At 55.9% G+C, this 20,622-nt stretch overlaps 3 protein-coding genes across 4 annotated transcripts in view; all 3 read right to left on the minus strand.

The window, feature by feature from the left end:
• The window catches only part of LOC121018894 (uncharacterized), a 24,880-nt gene extending 4,481 nt beyond the window's left edge, over positions 1-20,399 (minus strand). The window contains exons 1-16 of the mRNA XM_040457948.1: positions 20,067-20,399; positions 19,831-19,886; positions 18,950-19,109; positions 17,856-18,160; positions 16,862-16,995; positions 15,813-15,967; positions 11,338-11,603; positions 10,669-10,805; positions 7,529-7,640; positions 7,323-7,427; positions 6,443-6,623; positions 5,575-5,849; positions 5,215-5,348; positions 2,424-2,473; positions 893-948; positions 548-704 (exon numbers count right to left, since the gene is read on the minus strand). Of these exons, the coding sequence (XP_040313882.1) occupies positions 548-704; positions 893-948; positions 2,424-2,473; positions 5,215-5,348; positions 5,575-5,849; positions 6,443-6,623; positions 7,323-7,427; positions 7,529-7,640; positions 10,669-10,805; positions 11,338-11,603; positions 15,813-15,967; positions 16,862-16,995; positions 17,856-18,160; positions 18,950-19,109; positions 19,831-19,886; positions 20,067-20,095 (2,312 nt within the window). The 5' untranslated portion in view covers positions 20,096-20,399. The remainder of the gene's footprint in view (positions 1-547; positions 705-892; positions 949-2,423; positions 2,474-5,214; positions 5,349-5,574; positions 5,850-6,442; positions 6,624-7,322; positions 7,428-7,528; positions 7,641-10,668; positions 10,806-11,337; positions 11,604-15,812; positions 15,968-16,861; positions 16,996-17,855; positions 18,161-18,949; positions 19,110-19,830; positions 19,887-20,066) is intronic.
• KLK10 (kallikrein related peptidase 10) lies at positions 3,816-7,995 on the minus strand. The gene is made up of 6 exons (XM_040458134.1): positions 7,868-7,995; positions 7,323-7,427; positions 6,443-6,623; positions 5,575-5,849; positions 5,215-5,348; positions 3,816-4,466 (listed from the first exon to the last, which is right to left on the minus strand). Exons 2-6 carry the CDS (start codon positions 7,411-7,413, stop codon positions 4,314-4,316), a joined length of 834 nt encoding a protein of 277 aa, XP_040314068.1. The 5' UTR covers positions 7,414-7,427; positions 7,868-7,995; the 3' UTR covers positions 3,816-4,313.
• Positions 9,802-14,621, minus strand: KLK11 (kallikrein related peptidase 11). 2 transcript variants are annotated; one of them, XM_040458153.1, is made up of 6 exons: positions 14,404-14,621; positions 12,566-12,640; positions 11,971-12,127; positions 11,338-11,603; positions 10,669-10,805; positions 9,802-10,258 (listed from the first exon to the last, which is right to left on the minus strand). In XM_040458153.1, the coding sequence occupies exons 2-6, from the start codon at positions 12,603-12,605 to the stop codon at positions 10,106-10,108; spliced, it is 753 nt and encodes a 250-aa protein (XP_040314087.1). In that variant the 5' UTR covers positions 12,606-12,640; positions 14,404-14,621; the 3' UTR covers positions 9,802-10,105. The 2 variants fall into 2 exon arrangements, with proteins under 2 accessions (XP_040314087.1, XP_040314086.1); XM_040458152.1 differs by lacking the exon at positions 9,802-10,258 and having other exon boundaries at positions 10,275-10,805.
• Positions 20,400-20,622: the final 223 nt, after the last annotated feature.

A 20,622-nucleotide genomic window follows, 5' to 3' on the forward strand; every position in this document is an offset into this window, starting at 1 on the left:
AAAAATAAAAAAAAATTAAAAAAAAGACTAAACAGTCATTCATAAACATTTAAAAGTGGATTGCAAATTGAAATAATATTTTGAGTGTTTCAAAGCAAATCTATTATTAACATTAATGTCAATCATTTCTTTTTCACTCTTGTAATACATGTACTAGAAAATGTAAACTTACCAGTGTGGCTGGAGTGATTATATCCTCTGGGGGTAGAGCCGGACTCCTAAGTTTCTACCACTCTCTGAATCTCTGATTCTACAATTCACTGAATTTCATGGGTCTGAGATTTCAGGAGCTCAAAACTCTGGATTTTTCTGGGTCAGAGTCTAGGCTTCTAAGAGTTTCAAATTTTAGACTCCAATAATTAGATTACTTGGGACTCTAGAATTTGGAGAGTCAATTCTAACAGTTGAGCTTTTGGGAAAAGAAATGAAGGCTAAATCCTTCCTGCCCACAGCTCCCTCCCTCCCTCCGAAGGCCCCTTGACCCCCCCCCCACCCTTTCCTTATCCTCCCCCCCCCCCCCACACATGGTGGTGCCCGGGTCACTCACCGCTTGCGGCAGTGGGCAGCTGTGAGCAGCCAGCGGTCACTGATGAGGGAAGCCCCACAGAAGAGGCGGGTGAGGAAGAAGAGCCCGGCCTGCCAGGGCTGCGAGTTGGGGAGGCATTCCTCAGCCCCGATTGCTCGGGTATCTGCCCCGCCGTGCCCTGGGGTGGGGTGGAGGCAGAGGGGTAAATGACAATCACGGTGGGAGGGCTGGGGGAGACCTGGGAGATACCTAGCAGGAAGGGGAAGGGCAAGCGTGGGGGGGGGGGGGTGGAGAGCGGGGGAGGGGTTGAGGGGTCTCTCAGGGGGCCCTGCGCACAGGCAGCAGGATGGGCAGCAGGAGCCTCACCTGTCAGGAGAGAAAGCAGAGCACAGACGAGTCCCAGCCTCATGACCTCGGGGTGCCTGGGTCTTGAGCATGCGTTGGGGCGCCGGGTGCTTCTTTAAGGTAAGCCATGCCATCTCCTTCCTCCTCTCTGGGGCCGCCCCTGTGATTAATCTGGGTTGAGAAATGTCCCAGGAGGAGGGGGAAGCCCTGGAGCCTTGACTGGGGGCTTTGGGAGTGGAGGTGATGCGGGAGACCCCCCCCCCCCCGCAGGGCTTCGTGGAATGAGGGAGGGGCCCTGGGATCTCCAGAGAGGGGAACCCTCATTCCCATGATCTGGGGATGTGGGACCTGGATACAGGATATCCTGTGATCTGGAGGAGGAAGAGGGATAGGAAGATGATTCCTAAGGCTGGGTCCTGAGGTGGAAGCAAATTTATCTTGAATGAAGCTTGTGGTGAGCTGTGACCAGTGTCCTGGGCAGGAGGGCGCCCTTCCAGAAAGCAGGCTGAGGCTGGGAGAAAGAACAGAGACTCGGTAGGAAGGAGGCAGGCAGGATGGGGCAAGGCAGGGAAAGAGAGAGAAAGAATTAGAGAGAAGGACAGAGATAGAAGGATCAGGGGTGAGAGAAGGAGAGAAAGGAAGATACAGACTGAGCAAAGCAGAGACCACAAGGAGCCACGCACATGTGCATGCCCTACCCTGAGCATCCAGGCCCCTTCCCGCAAGAACAAAGCCCTCTCCTAGAAGGTTGAGGAAATATGGTCCCAACTGGATTAACCCACTCTTGTCATAAACTACCCCATCCCCTTCGTATCGCTACCCACCAAGGACCCACATGCCCAACATACCTGGAACTTAAGTGCTTTACTTTTCTCTTAATACCGCCAGATCTTGGCCAAGTCCTGAGAACATTGCCCGTTTTTTTTTTTTTTTTTTTTTTTTTTAAATCTCTTCTCCTCCATTGCCCTTCCCATCCGCCCATCCTACTTGCCTTGATCCCCATCCCTCCTCCTCATCAGGTGGACAGCCCCTGCCGGGCCAAGCCCGGATGTGACTCATCTGCATGTCCCCAGCATCACCCTTTCAGGGCTGCGCTCTTCTTGGGTGGCCTCAGGAGATGTTAATTAAAGGAGTGATAAACATTAAAAAAAAATTTTTTTTAGAGCATGGACTCTGGAAGTGGACCACCAGGGTCCAAATCTCAATGCTGGCCATTATTAGGTAGGTGACCTTGGGCAAGTCACTGGACCTCTTTCAGCTGGCCCATCTATTAAGACGTAGTAACAATTCCAAGGACTGAGTTGAGGGAGGCAGGGGACAGACCATTAAGCAGTAAACAAATAAATGAGGTCGTTTCAGCTCTAGCAAGTGTTGCAAAAATAAATAAATAAATAAATAAACCGAGCAATGGATTGTTGTCCCGGTAAGGGCAGGAGACCCCTATAGCCAGGGCAATCCTGGAAGTCTTCTTGGAAGAGGTGACCTTTGAGTAGAAACCTGAGTAAGCAGAAACCTGAATGACACGAATGGAAGTCTTGCCTGTCTCCCTGACCTGACTAGCAGCTCCTTGAGGGAGAGCTCAGGCTGATTCATCTCCAGGACCTGGAGTAGGACACAGCTCAATAGACACTTGTACTGTGATGATTACAGGAACGGGTGATTTGCCTTTAAAAATGAATCGAGGAGCGCCTGGGAGGCTCAGTCGGTTGGGTGTCGGACTTCAGCTCGGGTCATGATCTCACAGATCTTGAGTTCAGGCCCTGCGTCGGGGCTCTGTGCTGACAGCTCGGAGCGCGGAGCCTGCTTCGGATTCTGTGTCTCCTCCTCTCTCTGCCCCTCCCCCCCTCACACTCTGTCTGTCTCTCCGTCTCTCAAAAATAAATAGACATGAAACAAATTTTTTTCAGTGAATCAAGTTTTCAAGTTCCCACCTACTTTGCTTCTGATTCTTGCATGACAAACTCCGCTGATATGCCTGATTGGCGTTTCCTGGGTGTGCTAATGGGGGTGGGGGAAGGAAGCTGGAGAGGCTCAGGGCTGGAAACTGTGAGCCAGGCTTCTGTGGGCTCTGTGAGCGCAAGGACCGTGTGGTTGGCGTCGCCACTATGTTCCCAGTGCCCAGCATCAGGCTTGCCATATAATAGGTGCTCAATAAATTGGTGTTTGAAAGGGCAAACAAGAACAACCTGGCTGGGAAAGTTCTGCTGTGCAGATGTTCAGCCGATGTAATTAATATCTCCAGAGTCCAGGCTAAGTGGAGACACCTCTGCCTGGATTCTGTGTGTAATACCCTCCAGCAGAGAAATATTTACATGGAGATACTTTCAGAGAGAGGAAAATAACTCTTCTCTTCAAAGTTTCAGGGTGAAATTTCAAAGCCCGTTTGGAGTGGGTTGGGCATGGAGGCAGACTGGGGGCTGTGGGTGTTGGATCGGAGGGTGAGAACGGAGATACAGAGTGGAGCTGGGACTAGAGCTTGTGGTTGGTGAGGGAATGGAGACGGATCTAACCAAGAACTTTCCCCTGAATCTCAGAGGGCTTCTTTATGTCAACTTAGCAACTGAGGTGGGGAGAGTTCCTCTGGTCTTAGAGGCTGGGATGGGTCCAGGGTAAGGTCCCTTGGGTTCCCGCGGCCCCAGGAAGGCAGAGAAGGTACCAGATGACTCAGAGGTGGCCCAGCTCCTGCTGGCACAGGAGGGACTGGTGTCAGGCGGACCCAGATGTGGCAAACAGTGGGAGGGAGGGAGGAAGTGGTTAAGGGGTGCTTCGTGGAACTTGAGAGGAGGGTGGGGAATGTGATTCTCCCATCAACCCTGAGGGCTGGGGATGGTGAGGGGGAGCTTTGGATTGGGGGCTACTCCTGTACTCTTCTCCCCAGGACACAGACCGACATACGTTCTCACCAGGACCTGTTGGCAGGTCATGACAACAGGTAACATTTAGCCAGGGCTCACCACCCACTGTGTTAATGCTTTACTGATAATTACCATAGCAACCTACACACTCATGTTATATCATAGTCTCCTCACAGTGGGAATATGAGGTAGGCACTTCATTGTCCTCATTTGCCAGGTGAGGAAATAGAGGCCCAGAGAGGGTGCTTAGCTTGCCTGAGGTCACACAGCAGGGAGTGGTAGAGGAAGCCTGGTTTGGTGAGTGACAACCCCTCTCAGAGATGGGGTGACCACCAGCTTCCTTGTTTCTCTCAAATTAAAAAAAAAACAAAAAAAAAAAAAAAAAAAATTTTTTCCATCTTTTTTGGCAGTTTGGCTCCAAAGCAGGCAGTGGGCGGGGGGTGGGGTGGGGTGGTTAAGGGAGGAGGAGAGACATCAGCAGGTGTGGATGGGCAGCGGAGGTTCCAGCGGGGCAGGGGAGGAGCCCAGCCCCCGCAACTGCCCAGGAAGGGAGAAGAGGCAGCTGGTAGAGGCTCCGGGCCTGGGGGTCAGTTGGAGCGTAGGGTTTTCTCTATCCAAGAGGTGTACTTGCAGATTTGAGTGTAGACAGCTGGATGCTGAGCAGAGCCGCAGGGGTAAACGCCCCATGAAAGGATGCCCTGCAGGGTCTCGTCACAGACCAGAGGGCCACCAGAGTCACTCTGGGGGTGGGGGAAGGAGAGATCAAATAAATGCACCAATTCAAAGGCTGCCTCTTGGGGATGTGGGGGTTGGGTAGGGTTGGAGTTGTGTTTGGATAAAGACAAGGTTGGTGGGGCGCCTGAGTGGCTCAGTTGGTTGACTGTCTGACTGGCTCGGGTCGTGATCTCACGGTTCATGAGTTCGAGCCCTGCATTGGGGTCCGCACTGTCAGTGCAGAGCCCACTTTGGAACCTCTGTCCCGCCCCCCTCCGCCCCTCCCCCATGCTCTCTCTCAAAAATAAATAAAACATTTTTTTAAAAAAGATGAGGTGGGTTAAGTACGAGCTGGGGTTGGGATGGGGCCGGACTAGGGGTTGTGGACATTGGATGGGGGGGGGGGGGGGGGAGTGGAGATGGGGTAGAGCTGGGGCTGTAGCTTGTGATGAGGTGGGGGGAGGTAGACATGGGCCGACAGAGAGGGATGGGGTGGGGGTCTAGGCTTGCGGATGGCAATGCTGTTGAGGACGGGGTCAGAAGTCGGTAGGGCCGGGCGCCAGCAGATGGACCCAAGGAGGTAGAGTCGGACGTGGGGTGGGGATGGAGGTTGGGGTAGGGATGGGCTCATGTTGGACACGGGGATGACACTGGGGTAGGGATGGGATCATGTGGGACACGGGGTGTAGGGTTGGGGACAAGGATGGGGCGTTCCGATTTCCCATAACCCTATCCTAGCTCCCATGAGTGAGACCCTCCCTGGCCAGTTCCTACCTGGCAGGGGTCCTGACCCTGGTCCAGTCCTGCACACATCATGTTGTTGGTGACCACACCAGGGTAGAAGACCTCGCATTCTTTAGGGCTCAGGACAGTGACCCTGGAGCAACTCAGGCCCTTGTTGTACTTCACTGACAGGAGAAAATAGGAGGTGATACTGTGGCCAGACGTCCAGTCCTCCAGGACTCAGGAGTCCAGATACCCAGACGGTTCCCATCCCAGACCCCAGACCTCCAGCCCCTCCTTCCCCAGACCCAGGGTCCCACTCCCCCCAACCCCCTCCCCCCTCAGACCCAGGGGTCCTGGCCCTCAGTTCCTCTTCCCCAAGATACAGGCTTCAGGGTGCCCAGCTCTTGCCTCTTCGGGTGGCCGTGGTGCCCCAGCCAGCCACCTGGCACTGGTCTCCCGGCTGGGCACAGCGGTAGGGCAGGCGCAAGGTCTGGACCCGAGGCCCCAGCACAGCCGGCCTGACCAGCTTCAGCAGCATGAGGTCATGCTCGTCTGTCCGCCGCGGCAGGATGGGGCCCAAGCCATGCTGGTACTTGGGGTGGACGATGGGCCGGGTGGTCCTGCGGAGCTGCTCGCCCTGGATAAGCAGCAGGTGGTCGTCCCCAACGCGAGCCCACAGAGGCCTGGGGAGGGAAGAGCCACGTGAAGGTAAAGCCTTTGTAGGGACGGGGTCAAGACTCTGAGTCGGTGGGAAGGAGGGGACTGGCCCCATGGTGGGAGCCCAGACTCCTGGGTCTGAGGGAGAGAAACTGGGGGCTGGGACTCCTGGGTCTGAGGGAGGAGGAGGTGGGGGAGAAGGGAGCTGGGGTTCTGCAGGAATTGAGGACTGGGGGTCTACCTGGGTAAGCCTACCACTCCAGTCCTTCCTCAATGGGGAGTCGTGAGGTGAACAATGTCTTTAGTTCTAAAGTCCTAACCACACCGGACCCCCGGACCTGGGTCTGTTGCATGCAACTATCCACCCTTCAGGGGAGCCCAAGGAGTATCTACTAGACAAAGGGCAGCGGACGAGCCCGAAAGCCCTGAGAAGGATCTACAGCGCCCCCTGGAGGCCACAGCCCAACCCTGCCTCACCTCCTGCAGGAAGCCCTCCAGAACTGACTCCCGCAAGGAGCTCGGAGAGGTCCATACCCTCAAGTGCCCCAGCTCTTCCCGCCGCCTCCCCGGGGCCTGCCTCCACCGCCCCTCCGTGGCTGCCCTGAGGAGCTCCCCCTACTTGTTCCCGCAGTGCGCGGCTGTGAGCACCCAACTCTTGTCCACCAGGACGCCCGCGCAGTGGAACTTGAGGCCATCGAAGAGGGAGACCTGCCAGGGCTGCGAACCGCGTGCGCACGGGGCGCCGGAGGCCACAAGGTCTAAGTCGGTGTCGTTTCTGGGGAGCAGCACCGCCTCCGCGGCTGGAGAAAGAAAAGGGGTGGAGACAGGGCAGGAGCTGGGCTTGGGGCCACAGCTGGGCCGTGCGACGGGCCTGCGGGGCCCGCAGCCAGAACCAGGGAAGCTGCGGGAGAGGATTGGAAATTGGGGGTCCTGCAGGAACCGAATGGAAGTGGCGGAGAAGGACCGCGGGAAAGGAGAAGGAGGCGGGGACAGAGCGGAGTGGAGTTGGGGAGAGCGAACAGGGAGGGTCTGGAGGGACGGGGACAGATTGCAGCGCTCGAAGCAGAGGAGGAACAGAACCCGACCCGGCCACCAGGGGGCGGGGATAGAGGAGGGCGGGCCGGAATAGCGCCGCAGAACGGTGAGAGGGCCGAGGGCCAAAAGCTGTGAGGCAAGACTTGGGGGATAATTGGGCGGAGTTGGAAGGAGCGGGGACCGAGAGGGACTGAGAGAGGGCACGGGGTTAGTCAGGGGCCGGGAAGGAAGCCGAGAGAAGGGAGGAGTAGGGATCCAGGCGCAGTGCAGGGGGCGCAATCCCCCAGAGCGGAGCTCGGGGGAGGGGGGACCCGGCTGACTTAGGGGCGGGCCAGCACTGGATCAGCAGGTGGGGCCTGGGGTCCCCGGAGGAGCAGTGTTGCGCTGGGGTTGGTGATGAGAGCACACTCTGCCATCTCCCCTGGTCCCTGGCACCTCCCGCCAAGCCCTGTCCCCCGCCTCACCCCAGAGTTGCGTCACGAGCAGCGGCAGCAGCAGCATTGCCCGGGCCCGGGGGCCAGAGGCGGTGGAGGGGTGGAGGTGCGGAGATCTCATGGCCGGGACCGAGGCTAGGGGGCGAGGGCGGATTAAAACGGATGCCCCGTCAGAGACCTGCACCCCACGGCGCCCGTCCGCCCGTCCTGGGCCAACCCAGCCCGCGAAGACCCGCTAAACCTGCGGCCGACGACTTCAGGGACAGGGGGACGGGCGACTCGGGCCAGAATACCAGGGATGGGCACCATTACCCTGATGACGCCCCCCGTGGCGTCCTCCAGACCTCCCTGTGCCCGAAGGGGGAGCCCTCTCAGGACCCCGGCTTCCCCGGACTGCCGGCCAAACAGCATTTGGGTTTCGCCCTCCTTCACAGGTGGCGCGAGGGTCCGAGGCTCAGAGGCGCGCCCGATTGATAGGGCAATTGAGGCTCAAACAGGGCTCGTGCCCGCGACCCGAAGGTCCCCACCCATGCTCTCACAACCCGCCCCTACCAGGGTAGGGCATCCCACCTCACCTGGGAGTCGCTGGTAGGGAGGAGGGCTGGTGACGAGGAGGGAGGAGACTCAGAAGTGCCTCTGCCCTGCCGCCGAGTGGGCCGCCGAATCCTCTGCCCAGGGACCCCTGGCCTGGCCTTCCCTTTTAACCCCGAAGAGCCCGGAAATTTCACCACCCTCCCCCCAGGGGTTCACTCCCTCCCTTTCCCTCTCCCTAATTATACCGTGGGTGGGGCTGGCGCCCAACCTGGGCCCCAGATTCCTGCTCCGGGAGGGGCCCAGGGAATACAGGCTCTCTCCAGGGCCCCAAACACCCTTTTTGGAGCTGGATTCCATGGGGATTCCCCGCGACTCCTCTTCCAAGAAGTCTTCTCAGCTGGGGAGAGAGGATCCCAGGGAGCCTAAGGGTCTTGAGGAGGGCGTTGGAGAGAGGTGATTGTGAGGCCAGAATGCTGGCCAGGAGAGAGGTAGGCAGAGAGAAAAGACAGATGGAAGGAAAGGGTAGGAGCCACACAGACTGAGACACAAAGAGACAGAAAGGAAGCAGAGGGGGAATGAGCCAGAGCTCAGAGCCTGAGCGATGATGCTGTGTGCTGAGTTCATCCTCACAGCCAGAACAGGGGGCTCAGCAGGTGGCCCAGTGAGTTGCATCCCTTCCTCCTGTTGGGGGGGGGGGGTACACTGCACATCACACCCAGGTGTGGTCACGTCACATCCTGCCACCTGCGTGTCTTCAGGTGACACATAGGCCCATGAATCACAGGAGGCCAAGGCCACAGAAGAATGTCAGTATCACCTGGGTCAGCTGCTCTATCCTTTCCTTTCAGATGAGAAATGGGAGGCCCAGAGAAGGCAGTGATTCACAGGAGGTCACACAGCAAATCCACCTAACAACCAGGAGGCCCCAGTTCCAGCTCTAGGCTCTTTTTTTTTTTTTTTTTAATTTTTTTTTTTAACGTTTCTTTATTTTTGAGATAGAGAGAGACAGAGCATGAATGGGGGAGGGTCAGAGAGAGAGGGAGACCCAGAATCGGAAACAGGCTCCAGGCTCTGAGCTGTCAGCACAGAGCCCGACGTCGGGCTCAAACTCAGGGACCGCGAGATCATGACCTGAGCCGAAGTCGGACGCTTAACCGACTGAGCCACCCCGGCGCCCCAGCTCTAGGCTCTTATATCTCATGCCCACGACCTCTCCTGCAAGGTGAGCAAGACGTCAAAAAAGATTCTGAGTTCTGGACCATTTATGCAGCATCTTCTCCAGTGGGAACTGAGTTAACTCTAGAGGTTGTCCAGCTCCGGGCTGTCCAATGGAACTTCTTACAACAGTGGAAATGCCCTACGTGCGATATTCAGTACAACCACGAGATGTGGCTACAAAGCATTTGATATGTGGTGAGTGTCGGTTAAGCATCTGACTTGATTTCAGCTCAGATCGTGATCAGCATGGAGCCTGTTTGGAAATCTCTCTCTCCCTCTCTTTCTCTCTGTCCCTCCCCAGCTTGTGCACGTGCTCCGCCTCTCAAAATAAATAAATACACTTAGGTAAATAAATAAATAGCCCCATATGGTTAGTGGCTATCGTATTGGCCAGCACAGGTCTGGTGGAACTACCTAGCACGGAGGTTGGGAAAAAAAACAATGATAGCTCCTTTTCTTAGCTCCTAATTATGTGCAGGCTGACTTAGCCTCGTGTGTTATTATACTTTTACGTTCATGGTTTTACAGATAAGAAAATTGAGCCTTAATCGAGTTTCACTCTGTAGTTAAGAAATCATTGCTCTTCCCCTTACTGGCTGTGTGACTATATGAGCAAGTGACTTGTTTCTCTGTTCCCCCAGTTTCCTCATCTGCAAAATGGGTTCAATAATAGCACTTAATCTTTGTGAAGATTAAGTTAGTTGATATGTTGAAAAGCCCTTGGACCAGGTGTGGCATATAGTAAGCGCTCCAAAGATTCATTCACTCAGTAAGTATTTATTGAAACCTTGGTGAGTGCCTTTGGGGCTAGGGATACAACAGTGAACCAAACAACACTTCTCTCTCCCAGAATCACAAGTTAGTACAAGGCAGGATTGGAACCCAGGCCTCGCTAATTCCAAACCCCAAGTTGATTATTAAACCACAGCATGTCTCATAGTTAAGGTGGCTGAAAAGAAAATATATAAAGATGTCCTCTCTCTTGGGCTTGACTATTAACAGAATGAGCCACATCACCAAATAGGGATCAGGAGTGTTGGGCTGTGATAAGTTGGTCCTGGCTAATTATCCTCCATAGTCTTCTGGATCCAGTCTACATATTTGCAGACCTTGGTATAGACACCAGGCTTTCTGGTGACAGCACATGGATCCTGGCCCCAGGAGATAATGCCTTGAAGAGACCCGTCACAGACCAGAGGGCCCCCAGAGTCACCCTGGGTATGGAGAGAGAGAAACCAGTCACAAAGGGGGGGAGGGTGGCCATAGGGGGGGGGCAGGATTGGGCATGGTGTTAGCGACGGTGTTGGGATTGGGGTGGAGGTTTAGGATGGGGTTGGCAAGAGAATTGGGGATGCGGTTGGAGATATGGATAGCAGTAAAGATGGGTGAGGGTTGGAAACGGATGGGGGGGTGGTTGGGGCTGGAGTTGGGGGTGGGAACGGGGACAGAGCTGGGGATCACACAGAGGTTAGAAATAGGAACGAGGGGTGGAGAGAGATTGAGGGTTGCAGGGAGGGGGGACTGGGTCAGGGCTGGGGACGAGATTGGGATGTAGTTGAAGAGGCAGATGAGGTGGGAGATGGGCACGGGGATGTGGCTGGAGACCCAGGCCCTGCCCCCTGACCTGGCAGGAGTCTTTGCCCTCTTCCCGAACACTGGCACACACCATGGTGTCTGTGATATTGCCGGGATAGGCGTCCTCACACTCTTCGTGCTTAATGATGGTGATGTTGGCACATCGCAGGGTATGGGGCAGGTGCACTGTGGAAACGGCATGAAGGGGTGTGGACAATGAGAGCCCCCAGTCCCCTTCCCCACGCTACAGAGCCTGCTCTGGACCCAAGGACCTTGCTCTGCCCCACCCCGCACCCAGGTCCTGTCCTTGCTGGCAGCCAACTCATCTCTCCGCACTGGTGACACTACTGAGTAAATTTATGATGCCAGTTGTTCCAAATACACTATCTCTGATCCAGCCCTGGTAGGTGGGTGGAATTATCCTCATTGTATAGAGAAGAAAACCAAGGTTGAGCGAGGTGAAGCCACTTGCCTGAGGCCCCACAACTAGCAGGTTGTGGATCTGGCAATGTGCACTATCTGTCTGACTCCAAGGCCCCGATTTTTGTCTCCCTCCTCCCCAACCCTTCCTTATCCCACCACTGACACCCCCAGGAACGCCCCTCTTGCACTCTCGTACTCTATGACTCTCCCCTCTGCAGGTTCCCCTCTGCAGGTTTCCCCCTGTCCCTCTGTCCTCCCACACGCCCCCTTCTGTGTCGCCCTCTGGAGCCCCTACACTGGGGGCTGGACGTCGTGCCCCAGCCAGAAATGAGGCAGCGGGTGCCAGGAGCGACACAGCGTGACGACAGCGTGAGTGGTCGCACGGCCCGGGTGATGAAGGCCGCTGTCGTCATCTTCACCAGCATGATGTCATTGCGGTGGTCTTTGTTGGGGAGGCTGTTGTTGAAGTCTGGGTGGGGGAAGGACTCGGTGGCCGTTCGGATCTGCTCAAAGCCATCCCGCCGCTGGAGGTTGTGCTCCCCCAGGTGAACTAAGTATCGGCTGAGGTGGGAGAGATGGCGTCAGAGGTGGAAGGTCAGGAAGAGAGGCAGGAGAGGGGAGGTGGGGGGACACAGAGGGGAAGGGGAAGGGTTGAGTGCAACTGACAGAAGAAAGCAACAAAGCTCCACTCGCAACTTCATCCCCACCGAAGCCTCCTTCGAAACCATAACCCCACTCGGCCCCCACCCCCTTGCCAACACCTCCCGTCCTTCCGTCCTGTCTCAGCTCTGTGTCCGTCTTCAACGCTCATGCCACCCCGCCCGTGCCCGTCTCCGACCCCATGCCCATCCTCCCCATCCCCAAGCCCCTCTCCAACCATCTCTCCATCTCCAGCCCCCTGCCGGCCCGCCCCAGCCCCCGCACCCACGGCTTGCGGCAGTGAGCTGCTGTCAGGAGCCATTTGGGAGCGATGAGCGTCGCCCCACAGAGCAGCCGTGTCTTCTGGAACAGAGCCACCTGCCAGGGCTGGGAATGAGGAGAGCACTCATACCCCTTGATGATCCTGGTCTCTCCCCCTACATGCCCTGGAGGGGAGTGAGGGCAAAAGAGGGGCTCAGGCAGAAGTGGGGGTGGAGAGAACAGAGAGGGGGTGGGCGGTGTGGGCCCCAGCCCTGTGTCCTGCTGGGAGGCACTGTCTGGATGGGCCAGATATTAAATGATTGAACTGCTTCCATACTGATTGGCCAGTAGCTACTGTTCTGGGCTCTTTGAGTATCTCCCCAGCTACCCTGGCCCTTCCCCTGGGACCCTCCTTGACCTCTCCCCATTTTGGCATCTAAAGGGATTATGTCTGGCCTGGCAAGGGGCATTTGGGACCTCATTATGGCTCATATGCCCATTTAGATCTTCTACGGATTGTTCTGTATTTTGAGTATCAGCCCTATCAATATCCAGACACAGAGGGCTGAGAGAGCTTAAAGATTTGAGAAGGAGGCCCCTGCCCTCCCCCATTTCTCACACACCTGTTACCAGAGCAAGAATGATTAATCGCAGAATCATCATGGCCTGGAGAGGGGAAGGGCAGGCCCCAGGTTCTTCTGGGAACAAGAAGGGACAAGGGGCCAAATCACTTTATGGGGAGACTAGGGAGGGGTTGGTTCATGCTGTCTCCTCCTCCCCTTCCCTGCTCTGGCTCCCCCCAGGGAGAAGCAACGGGGTTTGAGGAACCCCCGAGTTCTCACAGCATCCCAGCCTCCAAACCTTTAAACTAAATCTTTGAGGGGCGCATGGGTGGCTCAGTGGGTTAAGCCTCTGACTTTGGCTCAGGTCATGATCTCATGGTTCATGAGTTCGAGTCCCACATTGGGCTCTGCACTGACAGTGCAGAGCCTGCTTGGGATACTCTCTCTCTCTCTCCCTCTCTCTCTGCCCCTTCTCCCTCCCCCCGCCCCGCTCTCTCAAAATAAATAATAAATAAACTTAAAAAAAATAAATCTTTGGTATCAAAGGTGGCCTTAGAGGGGACTGATATCAGCTAAAAGCTTCTAGCAGCCAAAGAGAATATGGCAATTGCTGGGAGGGGCTTTGACTTTGGGGCAAGCGATTGGCCGGCTCCGTTTTAAGTCAGCCATGGTACCTGTGAGATGCTTTGGGGGTGAATGTTTTCCTTCTTGCACACCTGAGACCTGGCCAGGCCCCAGCAGCTTGGGACAGGTGAATAAAAGGAACCAGCGTCATTTAGCATCCACCGCAGGGTGATATGGGCCCGTATAGCAGGGAGCTCAGCCTGGGACCATGTTTTAGCCTTGTCTTTCTGAATGCCTGCCCCTTTGAAGGACAGGCAGATAGAGCTGGGCTGGGCCGGTCAGGGGAGAGGCCAGTGCCCTCAGCTGCCCTGGCCAGCAGGGGGAGGGGTGGAGGCTGGACTCAGCTATCAAAGTAGGGATCAGAGACACAGAGAGAGGCAGAGAGCACCCACCCAAGCCTAGAAGGGCAGAGCAGAGGGAGAAAGGGTGCGGAGGTAGAGGAGGCCAGGCAGGCTGCATGGGGGGGGGGGGGCGGTTGTGCCCTTCCCTCCCCGACTCACAGGCTCTGGGGCTGGGGCTCTGGGTGGCCGGTGGTGGTAGTGGTGGTGTAGGCAGCTGTGGCGGTTTGGGTCAGAGGCAGGTTGGGTCAGAGCATCAGGCACCAGGCAGGTGGCAGACGTGGGGTGGCCCGGATGACTAGGCCTCCTAAGCCCTGCCTTGTTGCCCTGGGGGTGGTGTGTGTGTGTGTGTGTGTGTGCGCGCGTGTGCGTGCCTGCCTGCCTCTGTCACCTCTCCAAGCCCCTCTTCTCTCTGCTTTTCTCTGTTTCTCCGACTTGTCCGCATCCTTCTTCGTCAGGCTGAATCTGTCCCTCTGTGTCTCTGCCGTTTCCTGCCTCTCTGTAAATCTCTGTCATTCTTCTCTTTGCCTCTCTGGGCTGGTGCCTTTCTGTCTCTTTGTCTTTCTGTGTCCCTCTCTCTCTCCTGTCCCTTCTCCTCCCTCCCCACAGCCCAAGCCCAGATGGGCCCCTGGCCTCCTCAGGGCCCCCTCCCTTCTCCATTCCAAGGAGAGGGGAAACTGGGGTGTCACAGAGGTGGGGCCACTGCCAGCCAAAGGGGCAGGCCGGGAGGGTGGGGGAGGCAGGTTGGGGCCTGTGGGAGTCGAGGCCCAGGAAAGGGAGTCAGCCCTCTGCAAGGCCTCAGCCCCTAGCATTCCTCTGGGGCTTTGTTTCTGCCATCCACCCTCCCCTCCGCTCCCCTCTCCTGCCTCCGCCCCTACCCCCCCAGCACCCTGTTCCCCGCCCCCCCCCCCCTCCAAATCCAGCTGGGACACTTACTCGCTGTGTGACTTAGGTCCAATGACTTCCGACTCGGAGCCACCTCAATATCCTGTCTGCCGATCCCTCTATCTCCCGGCTGGCTCCTTATCAGTTAGATCTCCTGCTTCTGTCTTGCCTCCTCTCTCCTCTCTCCCCTAACCAGAAGTGGGGCAAGACGACCGACCGGGTATGAGTTCTGAAGGCAGCCAGGCCTGGCCTCAAACCCCGGCTCTGCCTCTTCCTACCACAGTGACGTGAGCCAAGGGACTCCACCCCAGTGAGGCTCAGTTTCTTCATCTAGGAGATGGGGGGACAGCCCTGCCTTGGGGTGATTGGGATGAGGACTCCGGGACAGCCGAGCACAGCAGGCACTCAGCAAGTATTCCCATGCTGTCACCATCACCCCGCACTCTCCTACCCCCAAATTCCCTTTCCATTCACTGGGGAGAAGCTCTCTTTTCACCTCCTGGACGGTGGTGAAGACAGAACCCAAGGGGTGGGCAGGACTATTTTAAGACCTAGTCTGGGTCCTCTTGCTTTCCAAGGCCACACCCCACCTTCCATCATCACAGACATAGTAAAACGAACCCACATCCCACATTAAATACAACGTGTGCTTGGGGCACCTGGGTGGCTCGGTCGGTTAAGTGTCCGACTTCGGTTCAGGTCATGATCTCGCGGTTCGTGAGTTCGAGCCCCACGTCGAGCTCTGTGCTGACAGCTCAGGGCCTGGAGCCTGCTTCTGATTCTGTGTCTCCCTCCCCTCAGCTCCTCCCCTGCTCACACTCCATCTCTCTCTCAAAAATAAATAAAAATTAAAAGAAAATTTTTTTAATTAAATATAACGTGCTCAACAGCTCCAGCAAAGCCAACTTGGAATCCGCTACATGGAAGAATGTTAGGTTTTATAGACATTTAATTAAATGGTCATGAATTTTGATTTTGCAATTTTCATTTGGCATTTTTGGGCCAATAATTTTTCCCCCTTCAGGTCCTTCATGGGCACTGTTCCTAAAGTGCTGGGTGGAGGAAAAAAAAAAAAAAGGCCCTTATTTTTATTGTTATAAGTAAACTTTGCTACTCCATTCCTGTGTGGCTCCTAAGGGAAAACCCTCACCCTCTGTGGTCTCTATTCCTACAGTTGTGGGTAGAGGACTTGATGAACCTCCTTCCTGTGTCAACCAGCATGGGGGCATCAAACAGACAGACACATCTCCTCCTCCAGTTATATTTATTCCAGGTAGTCACTCATTCCTTTCTCCCCCAACCATGGGTCTTAAAAGGGCTGGCTGGAGTTGGAGTTCTGGGAAGAAAATCCCCAGAGCAAGAAGGATGGGAGCCAGAGTGATAATGGGGGGCGGTGTTGGTGCTCTGAGGCTCACTCAGTGTAGCAGCCAACCTGAGGGGTGGAGGTGGAGGGAGCAGGCTAGTTGTTCCTCATGACCATCCGGATCCAGTCCACATATTTGCAAATGTTGGTGTAGACTCCTGGGATGCCTTTTTGCCCACAAGGCTCCACAGTTCCCCAGGACACCAGACCTTGAAGGACTCCTCCACACACCAGCGGTCCTCCAGAGTCACCCTGGAATACAGAAGGAGAAGGAGCACTGAATAAATAAGGAAGAAATCCTGTCTCCATTTTCTTTTTCCTGACTCCCAAATCCATTCCCAGGCCTTGAAGACAGTGGGTCGGCGCTTGGTTATCAGAGAGAAGAGCGTTACTCCGTTCCTGAGGACAAGAGCAATGACTGACCAATAGGGAAGAGTACCCTGTTCCTAAGGGGCCAATCCCAGGGCAGGCAGGACTCCATAACACGGTGATGGGGGGGGGGTGTCTCTCAAGGGGGATGGTTAGAGCTCTGGCCAATGAGTGAAGAGAGTGTTTTCAGTGACCAATCCCAGCGAAGGAGGTGGAAACCATAAGCGGTCTATAGAGGACAATTGGCACGGGCCCTGACCAATGAGGGAAAGAGCACAACCACCAGTGACCAATCCCAGCAAAGGAAGGCGGGAGCTATACAAGTTCTCTCAGGGACGAAGGCTAGGGAGCCCTAGCCAGCAGAGGGTGGCATCCTCCAACCTGAAGGACCCAAGAGGGCAAGGTAGTGGAATTGGAGGGCAGCAGAGTCCACCAGGCTCCTTTCCCACCTCCATCCTAGATTCTCTCACTCTCTGACCTGGACCAGCACCAACTGGAGGATGGTATGGGGAGAGACAACCAGTTACACTCCTGAGTTCTAAATCCCTGCCAGCTCTTGGCCTTCCCCACCTTTCTTTGTCTCTTCCTGTCCCTCTCCTTATGCTCTTCCCATGTCTCCTTCTCTGTTCCCTCCTTTCCTCTATCCTCCATCACCTAGCTCTTGCTGCTGTATCCTGCGCCTCCCCTCCTTTCTGACCACGCCTCTCTCCCCCATCTCCCTGCTCTGTCTCCTACTTCCTGTCCCGGGGTGACCGTGCATAGCCTGCATTCACTCACCTGGCAGGCATCTGCCCCATCAGCGCCGCTGGCACACACCATGTTGTCCGTGATTTTCCCGGGGAACAGAGCCTGGCAGGCAGCACTGGAAACGATGGAGACATTGAGGCATTGGAGCAGGTCCGGGAATGGTTCTGGGGGTGGGAGATAGAAGCTGCATTGTTCCCCAAAGCTTCCCATTTGGGGGCCACATCCTTCCACCAAAGGAAGCCAAATATAAGTCTATACTCTGCCCTCTTCCTGCGACTCTCCACAACAATCCTCAAACTTCTTGATTTCAGATTTATGACTTCATTTCATAGTGGCCCTTGCCCCAGTTCATTGACACAAGTCCCCCTCTCCTTTAACCTATGACTCCGAGTGCCATAACTCAAGGCACCTTTTGTCCCTCCAACCCCAGAAACAGTGAATCCGGACTTTTCTCCTTAAATTCCCCATGCGGTGCCCTTTGACCTTCAATCCTATTATACTTAGATCCCAACTTGACCTCATGTTCCCTCTCTGTCTCCAGACCCCACATTTCTTGTCTTCTCTTAAACGTCCAAACTCAGCTCTAAACCACTGCTCCAAAGTGACTTCTGATCCTAGTTTATTTGACCCCAGACTCCATGACCCCTAACCTCTAGGGCTTTCAATCCCAGACCAGCAATCCCTGATTGAATCTCAGTTTCTAGCCTCAGACTGTGACCAGCTTGTGCAACATCTGGATCCCATGTCCTCAACTCTACAATGACTTCTAACACCAGAGTCTCTGACCCATGACCCAAGGTCCTATTTACCCGTGCCTTTTGCTCCAGTCTGATGATCCCTGCCATCACTCTGGCCTCTAATCCCATCCCTGACCTATGGCTTCTGACTCCATACCCAACCCGTTGACCACTTTGACTCCCAAGACCCCTGGTCCACCATGATCTCTGACCCCAAACCACAATCCCCATGTTTGACCCTTGATCCATCCTTCTGTTGGCATGACTCCTGATCTCTCGTCCTCCACCCCAGACTTTGCCCGTTCTGAGCCCGGACCCTGAGGCTCCCTTACTCCCTGGCTGATTGGTGATGCCCCAGCCTGAGATGTGGCACTTGGTGCCAGCCGCTGCACAGGTGGTGGGCAGGGGCAGGAGCTGGACGCTGCGGGTCAAGCGGACGGGTGTGCCCAGTCGCAGGAGCCGGAGGTCATTGTCATGGCTGTGCCCGGCTCTCTGGTAGCCGGGGTGGGTCACGGAGAAGCCGCTGCGTCGGATCTGCTCCGTCCAGTCCAGACGGCTAAGACTGTGCTCCCCCAGGCGCACCCAGTACCTGCTGGGGGGGGGGGGAGGGGGTCAAGGTGGCTCAGCGGGGGGCAGTGGACCCCTGGCTCCCAGACCCTCCAGCCTTTCCCTGCTGCTTTGCACCTCAGTGTCAGTCCTCCCTCCCTCCCACACTTGTTCTGTCTCTCTGTCTCTCGTCTCTATCACTCTCTTTCCATTTCCTGCATTTGCCTACTTCTCCTCCCCGAGTCCCTGCATCTCTGTCCCTTTCTGAGTCTCTTAGCCAGGGCAAGCACATCCATCCTTCATTGCTTGCTGCTCTGTTCCCACCACCTAGAGGCTGCCTGGGCTGTTAGCACTGTCAGCGGAAGGAACGCGTGAGTAATGAGTGGACTCTCTCTGTTCTGTCCCTAATCAATCTGCCTCTTCGTGTTTGGAAGTTCCCTTTTGAAAAAACCTCAGAGCTTCAGACCTAGAAAGTCCAATCTCCTCATTTCACAGATGGGACTGCTGAGACCCAGAGAAGATGCCCAGACTGGGTCAGGGAATAGCTGGGGTGGTGACAGATGTCATGTGGGAAAGAAGGGGCACACGAGGAAATGGGAGCGGGTAGATGAGCAGGTTCCAGGACCCCTCATGCCACCCACACCACCCGCCCCACCCAGCCCCACCCCAGACCCATTGTTGCAGAAGTCCTACTCTTTGTCTAACCTCAGAACCTTTTGTTGCAAGACCATTTCCTTACTCCTTGGCACCCCCATCTCCTACCCTGAGGGTTCTCCTCCCCATCACCTTTCCGCTGCCCACCCCTGGAAGAGACCACACCCAGACAGGGGCTTACCTGCCACTGCAGTGAGCAGCTGTGAGGACCCATCTGCGGCCAGTGAGGACCCCCCCACAACGCAGACTGGTGCCCTCAAACAGCCCTACTTGCCAAGGCTGTGAGTGACGGGCACACTCCTTGCCTTTAATAATCTTCTCTGTGGCCGGTTGGCTGAGCCCTGAGGACAGGGGTGTGGGCCAGAGAGATGGGGTCAGAGATCTAGAGATTGGGGCTCAGAGACAGGAAAAGAGATGCAGAGATGAAGACACAGACAGGTAAGAGAGAGAGAGAGAGAGAGAGAGACCATGAGAGAGAGTCAGAGACAGGGAGACAGAGACCCAGGGACAAATACAAAAAGACCCAGCGATGCCCAGAGACACAGAGAGGAAGAGAAAGAGAAAAAGACAGAGAGATGCCTAAAGATAGGAGGGAGACAGGGGCGCCTGGGTGGCTCAGTCGCTGAAGCATCCGACTCTTGGTTTTCGGCTCAGGTCATGATCTCACAGTTTCGTGAGCTGGAGCCCTGCATCGGGCTCTGTGCACAGAGCCTGCTTGGGATTCTCTGTCCCCTTCTCTGTCTACTCCTCTCCCACTTGTACTGTCTCTGTCTCTAAATCAATCAATCAATCAATCTTAAAAAAAAAAAAGATAGGAGTGAGACAGAGACAGACAAGCACAGAGACAGAGAGAAAAGACAGAGGCATAGTGACAGGAAGACACAGAGAAGGTATAGATCAAAAGATAGAGGTGGCAGGGCCCCCAAGAGCTGGAGGTGAGTGGAGACATAGAGGCAGTCCCCTCCCCTCCTCAGTGCCAGACTGAGTGATCAGACCTGGAGGGGGAGATCGGAGGGCCCCCTGTCAGGGAGGAAGGGCTTCCCGCCCCGCTGGGGAACTCACCAGAAACACACACGAGCAACAGGATGCTGGAGCCCAGGGTGAGCCACCTCCAGGTCCTGGGAAACGTTGGGGGAATCTCAGAGATGGCCCTTTCCCTGTCAACCTGCCCCTCTCTTCGCCCACCCCGCCTCTTTGCCCAGCTCCAGGAGGACAGGATGCCTGCCCATCCCCCCCTCTGCCCCTCTCGGGTGGGGAGGGGGGGTCACCTCATTGGTGACCACCTGCCCCCTCCTCACCTTGTCCCCCTGCTTGCTGGGGCCTCCATGTAGCTGTCACAGTTCCAGCCTGTCTGCCTCTGCTATCTGTCTGTCCACCACCTGCCTGTCCTGTCATCCACTGGCCACCCCGCCAGTCAGCTCTCCCACTGTCCACCTGGCTTCTCAGCCACCTGTCATGCTGCCCCACCTGTCCCCCTCCTTCTGTCTGTCTGCCCCAGACAGGCAGCTGACACAGCTTTTAACTCTCTTAGTTCCAGCCCATGCAATTTCCGGGCTGAGGGAAGGGGACCAGGAAGACTTGGGGTGGGGCACCCTCTCTAATCCCGCAGAAAATCTTCTCAGCTAATGGCACCTAATTGAGCTTTACAACTGAATGGGGAAAGGGGGGTTGGGCCCAGAATGGCTCTAGGGGGAAAGACCCGGCCCCCCTCCTTTACCCCTTCTCTCCGAGCCAGTGCCCAGACCCACGACTGAATGTGACCTGGGAATTGGGTTCTAATCCTCATTCCTAGTGAGGAAGGCTCAGGGAGGGTGGGGCCCTCCCCCCCCCCTCCCTGCGGTGTGCAGGGAAGAG

This window comes from Herpailurus yagouaroundi, unplaced genomic scaffold (assembly GCF_014898765.1).
Source record: "Herpailurus yagouaroundi ecotype Mexico unplaced genomic scaffold, PumYag 220, whole genome shotgun sequence".
In the NCBI taxonomy this organism is placed as follows: domain Eukaryota; kingdom Metazoa; phylum Chordata; class Mammalia; order Carnivora; family Felidae; genus Herpailurus; species Herpailurus yagouaroundi.